This window comes from Apis dorsata, unplaced genomic scaffold (genome assembly GCF_000469605.1).
Source record: "Apis dorsata unplaced genomic scaffold, Apis dorsata 1.3 scaffold_197, whole genome shotgun sequence".
Classification (NCBI taxonomy): Eukaryota; Metazoa; Arthropoda; class Insecta; order Hymenoptera; family Apidae; genus Apis; species Apis dorsata.
The window spans coordinates 2,058-8,001 of record NW_006263481.1 but is presented as its reverse complement, the minus strand read 5'-3'; the positions used below and the strand labels follow the sequence as shown (position 1 = coordinate 8,001).

Sequence of the window (5,944 nt, the reverse complement as noted above, 5' to 3'; positions counted from 1 at the left end):
TATATATATATATAAATATATAATATATAAATATATAAATTTTACTATTATAAGTATTCAATTTACTTTAAGTTGAAATTTATTTTATATTATAATTTTAAACAAATATGTTGGAAAAATAATATAAGATAATATGAGAATTATTCAACAAATCATTAATATATTTAATATTCATCAATTAATATATTTCATATGCTATAGTTTTAAAAATATACATTTTCATTGCAGCAAAATTAGGAAATGATGATGAAGACAAAGTTTCTGTTGTTTCTGATTTAGAATCTATTTTAACATTTTATTGTAAAAGTAAAGGGAAACAATATAAAAGAGGAAATGGTTGGATAGAATTATTAGGTCCTTTAGTAGCGTTAAAACTTCCACGAAGTGCAACATATAATTTATTTGAAGCAATAATAGATTTTTATATTCCTAGGTACAGTATTGTATAATTAATAAATTTTAAATAATAAATATTGTGAACTTTCATTCTTTTTAATGATGAATGAATAATTGATTTGAAAATATTAACTTTATTTATTAAATTATCAAATTATTTATTGAAAATTAATGTAATTGTTTAATGAAAAAATGTAAATATAGAAGAAAGATTTTTAACAAAAACAATTTTTAAACAATATGATAAAAAGTAATTGAAAATGAAAATTAATTATCATGGAATGTATTAATTTTTTTAATAATCAATTATTTGCATTCCAACAGAAAATATCAAAATAGAATATTAGAATAAGACTAGTAGTTAGCAATTTGTTATATTTAAATTTATATTAGTACAGTTATCTCTCTTAAAGATATTTTATATTTTTCCAGAGGTGAAACATATAGTTCAGTGTTAAGATTATTATTACTTTATCATGAACCAGAATTATGTTCTTTCTTGGATACAAAAAGGGTATCTCCTGATCAATATACAAAAGGATGGGTAACAACTTTATTTGCTGGAGTATGTTCATTGCCAGCTGTTTGTACAATGTGGGATTTATATTTTATGCAAGCTGATCCATTTTTTATGTTATTTCTTTCACTTATTATGGTAATTAATGCTAGGTAAGAATTACAAAATTTATCTTTTTTCAATTGTGCTAATATTATATATACAAATGCTAGAAAATAAAATTATTTTAAAATTTACTATGTATATATATTATAGGGAGCAAATCTTAAGTATGACAGATAATGATAAGCAGAGTATAATAGATGCCATTGCTGCTATGCCCTGTGCATTAGAAGCAGAAGATGTGACAGATTTTTGTTCATTGGCACAGTATTATGCAATGAAAACACCATCATCATTTAAACAAGATTTATATCCTATTATGTTTGGTGATAATTTTGATGAAAAATGTATATCACATGCACTTTGTTTACCTGTATCAGCTCAAGAATTAGTTGAAAATTCGATTGAAAATCCGTCCACACCTAATACCTCTGTTGAATCTGTTAGATTTTTTTTAGTAGATTGTAGACCTGCTGAACAATATAATGCAGGGCATCTGCCAACTGCATTTCATTTAGATTGTAATTTGGTATGTTTATTTTTATATTTTTTAATTATTAATGTAATCTTATGATTTATAAATATTATTTTAGATGCTGCAAGAACCTGCTGCTTTTGCTACTGCTGTACAAGGATTATTGCAGGCACAACGACAAGCATTAGCTGTTGGATCACAAGCTGGTGGTGAACATCTTTGCTTTTTAGGAAGTGGTAGACAAGAAGAAGATCGTTATACGCATATGGTAGTTGCATCTTTTTTACAAAAACATACTCAATATGTTAGTATGGTTACATCAGGATATCAAGGTAATTATCTTATATTTTATTCCAATTTTAAAATTTGTTGTAAAATAATTAATTTATGAAAGATTATTTCATTATAGCTATACACGAATATTTTGGTGACGAAGTAGTTTCTAGTCTTGTCGATCATAATTCACAATATTGTTTAGTGTGTAGTGCTAATATTTCGGAGACAAATTCAAATGAAACAAGCCCTGCCAAAGTTAAAAATAATAATTCCGACTTTTTTGGAAAAATCAAAAAAGTAAAAGGAAAATTATTTGATTACATTGTTAATCCATCTGCAAGCGTTCATAATAATGTAGAAAATAGAAATGGCAAAGAATTAGATTATGTCAAACGTCAGAAAAAAACGGCTCCAGTATTTAGTATAGACGATGATCAAGAATTAGGTATGTTTGGTATTCAGATTAAGTATCAATATCTTAAGCTTTTTTTTGTTTTTTTTTATAATAAATGTTTATATAAGATTCTGAATTTAATTAAGATATTTTTGCATTATCTAATTTAATATTTTTTTTGTATTATGTAAACATTTATTTATTATTATATGTAATAATTTATATAGATATGACAATGACAAATAATGAAAGTGAAGAACCTATTGAAGTTGTATCTATTCAACAGTGGATGAAAGATCCAAAATTATTACATTCCTTTAAATGTCAAGAAGTGAAAGTTAACGGAGATCTCTGTGATAGGTAAATATTTTAATCATATTTTAATAGTATTTTATTACTTAGCATCATTTATTATTTATTAATATTATATTTTAAATTATGTTATTAATATTATATATATTAACATATCTTTTTTTTTTTAGTATACTTTTGGTTACCGATACTTATCTCATAGTACTTCGAGAAATACAAGAAAGGAAAGGTGCAGCACATGTAATTGTGAAACGTCCATTAACGAGTATTGTCAAAATAACATCTAGAAAGAGACATTCAGATTTGATTACATTTAAATATGGTACAACGCAATATAATGATACAGTTATTTCAGATATGGACAAATTTCTTATTCCTAACGCGAGTGAGGCTACTAAATTAATTACGCAACAGATTTTAAAACAATTGAAAACATCAAATTGATGTTAAGTATGCGAAATTACATATAATTAAATTTATTCGTTTTAAATCAGTTTTATGGACTAAAGAGAGTTGACATTTTTTTATTTGTTAATTGATTACAATTTTCTTAACTAAATGGTACTACAAATATTGTATAATTAAATAATATATAATTATAGAATACTTTTATTAGTATGATTTAAAAAAAAAAAATTTTAAGAATAACCTGAGTGTTTCATATATGAAATTAACACGATGTATCATCGATAAGATGGTTAATACGGTTCGTACTTGGATTCTAAGATTTTGGTGATTTTACTAAGTCATTACTTTTAATAATTATATTTGCGCTCATAGTCTTTCTTTACATTCTTTCAGAAATATTTCATTTACATGAAACAGCATTTTTGGCATTTCTTTTTTGTAATAATATCATATCAATATTAATAATATTCAATTTAGTATTTACTTTATTATTTAGTATATACTTTATTATGGCTTTATTATATTATGGCTAAACAGTGGCCTTATGAAACTGAATAGGAGAGGTAATGGACTCTGCAAATCATTGATATAATTACCTACAATGGAATGTAACTGAAGATTGAGTGCCATGAACCAAATTATTGTTTTCTTTTTATATAAATATGATTCGTGACATTGATATTTATGAATATTAAATAATTAATTTCTTTTTTTTTTTGACAGAAAAAAACTATGAATTATAAGATAATCTGTCATTTTATGCATATATTTCTATATAACATCTGTATGTTATAGTTGGTCCTAACATAATACGATTCGAGAAATGGTTATAATATTTACATTTTGTAGTATATAGTCAGCAGTAAATGTCTTTACAAAATATTTACAAAAGGTACAAAATATATTGAAAAGTAAACATAGTTATATCACTTTTACAGGCATACATTATTACACTGCCTGATTTTGAAGAATTTTTAAAATTTACGATTTTTGATCTTTCGAGAATATGTATCTATAATTCATACAAAAATTTTTCATAGTGAGTAACTTATCTTTTTCTGGAATTTATATTTAAAAGATTAAGTAATGACTTTTTCAATTTTTTTCAATCTTTTATTAAAACTATGCTGATAATCATGTTTAAAAATTTCATGAATTTTTATAAACATAATTCTGCTGCCATTTCGTAATCCAGACTATTTATTATTTACAATACTTATTATTTATAATTATTTATAAATTATAACATTTACTTTGATTCTTATTTTATTATTCTAAAGTAAAAAAAATTATTTATAAATCGTTTTTATGTTTAAAAATTATAAAAAAATATAATTTAACATATACTTAATAAAGTTATATCTGAACATTCAATCTTGTAGATATCAGCATTGTTAATATTTGTAATAATAGTGATCTGTAACATATTTCATGGTACATATGTATAATAAATTCTATGTATGATAGAAACTTTTTCTATTTATATGCTTCCACAGCGAATAAAAAGCTAAAAATGAATAATAAAATAACAAAATAGTTATAAAAAAGATCATAAAATTTTAATAAATTATAGTATACTGTAAAGCATTTTTTAAATACAAATTTTTTGTTCCATGTGTAAATAAATTTTATGTAAAATCAAGAATAAGTTTAAACCTTATGTATTTTCAAAAAATTATAAAAATAAAACATGTAGTTATATTTATTCTTATATATTATAAAAAATAATAACCTTGTTATGTTTTAAATGTTTTAATCCTATTTTATATTAACATTATTTATATAAAGTTATTTTAAATTTTATAAAAAAAGAATCAATTTTTTTTAAATTTAAAAAAATAGATTTTTAATTTTAATTTATTGATACATTAATTTTATTAATTTAATAAAAGATATGAAATTAATTAAGTATATTACATTTTATTCTTACATTAATATAATTAATAATTATTAAATAAAAAAAGAAATTAAAAATAATGAAATATTGAAATTTGGAAATGAAAATTTTTAATCAAATATAAGACGTTATCTTTTAAGTAAACAAATTTTTTGATAATGAAATATGATATTTAACAGCATAGAATGTGATTCGTATTATCAGTTCATATTACGTCTTGTTAAAGAAGCAATTATATCATTATATATATATATTATACGAATGCTTTTAATGTAATAATATCACATAAAACGGTTTGTAATGGGAACCATCAATTGGGGGGAATTATTCCCGGGAAGATGGAGTCCTATCATTTTTATTTCATATATGGCCCTTTTTGTGAATCAAGGTACACAAGTGTGGTTAAGTTTTTCTATTTTTATTTCTTTTTATTTAATTTCCTTGTTAGTATGTATTAAACAAATATTACAAATATTATAAATGATAAATAAAAATTATAATAATATAAAAAGAAATTAATATGAACTTATATTTAATTATTAATAAAGTATGTATGATTTTATCGATTTTAAATATATATTATTATTTATAATAATTTGATTTAATTACTAAATTTCTATAAAAATTTCTATTCCAAATTTATTTTTTCAAATTATATAATATATTTTTAAAAATTAATTGTAAAATTATCATTATAGGTATTATTGTAACTTGGTCTCAAAGAGATGGTCACTATGAATACAATATTGTTATGGTAGTATTGATGACAGAAGTATTAAAATTATTTATTTGTACAATATTATATTGTAAAGAGTAAGTCAAAAAATTAAATTTTATTCATTTAAATTCCTAAATATTTAAAAATTTAATCATTTCATTTTTAGCAATAGTTTTACAAGTTTATACCAAGAAGTAACAGGAAATAAGAAAGGTAAAAATATATATATTTAGAGATTTAAAATTGAAATAATTAAGTTTAATTATACAAAAATTATGAACTAATAAACAGGTAATTTATAAATTATATATATGTATATAATAATATATAATGGTTTAATAATTCAAAATGATTATATCATATTATTTAAAATTATTTAAATAATAATAAATAAATAATTATATAATATAATTATATATTATATAAATTATTATTTAAACATAATATAA

At 21.2% G+C, this 5,944-nt stretch overlaps 2 protein-coding genes across 4 annotated transcripts in view; both read left to right on the top strand.

The window, feature by feature from the left end:
* Nucleotides 1-3,543, top strand: part of LOC102677792 (TBC1 domain family member 23) — a 4,649-nt gene extending 1,106 nt beyond the window's left edge. The window contains exons 3-9 of the mRNA XM_031510014.1: nucleotides 205-433; nucleotides 829-1,065; nucleotides 1,169-1,544; nucleotides 1,609-1,822; nucleotides 1,900-2,211; nucleotides 2,388-2,520; nucleotides 2,643-3,543. Coding sequence (XP_031365874.1) covers nucleotides 205-433; nucleotides 829-1,065; nucleotides 1,169-1,544; nucleotides 1,609-1,822; nucleotides 1,900-2,211; nucleotides 2,388-2,520; nucleotides 2,643-2,916 — 1,775 coding nt within the window. The 3' untranslated portion in view covers nucleotides 2,917-3,543. The remainder of the gene's footprint in view (nucleotides 1-204; nucleotides 434-828; nucleotides 1,066-1,168; nucleotides 1,545-1,608; nucleotides 1,823-1,899; nucleotides 2,212-2,387; nucleotides 2,521-2,642) is intronic.
* Nucleotides 3,544-3,783: 240 nt separating this feature from the next.
* Nucleotides 3,784-5,944, top strand: part of LOC102677561 (UDP-galactose transporter senju) — a 3,816-nt gene continuing 1,655 nt past the window's right edge. The window contains exons 1-3 of one of the 3 annotated variants that reach the window (XM_031510013.1): nucleotides 3,784-3,919; nucleotides 5,476-5,590; nucleotides 5,662-5,708. In XM_031510013.1, coding sequence (XP_031365873.1) covers nucleotides 5,529-5,590; nucleotides 5,662-5,708 — 109 coding nt within the window. In that variant the 5' untranslated portion in view covers nucleotides 3,784-3,919; nucleotides 5,476-5,528. Of the gene's footprint in view, nucleotides 3,920-4,939; nucleotides 5,166-5,271; nucleotides 5,325-5,475; nucleotides 5,591-5,661; nucleotides 5,709-5,944 lie in introns of those variants that run through there. The other 2 variants (XM_006614758.2, XM_006614759.2) reach the window with 2 other exon arrangements.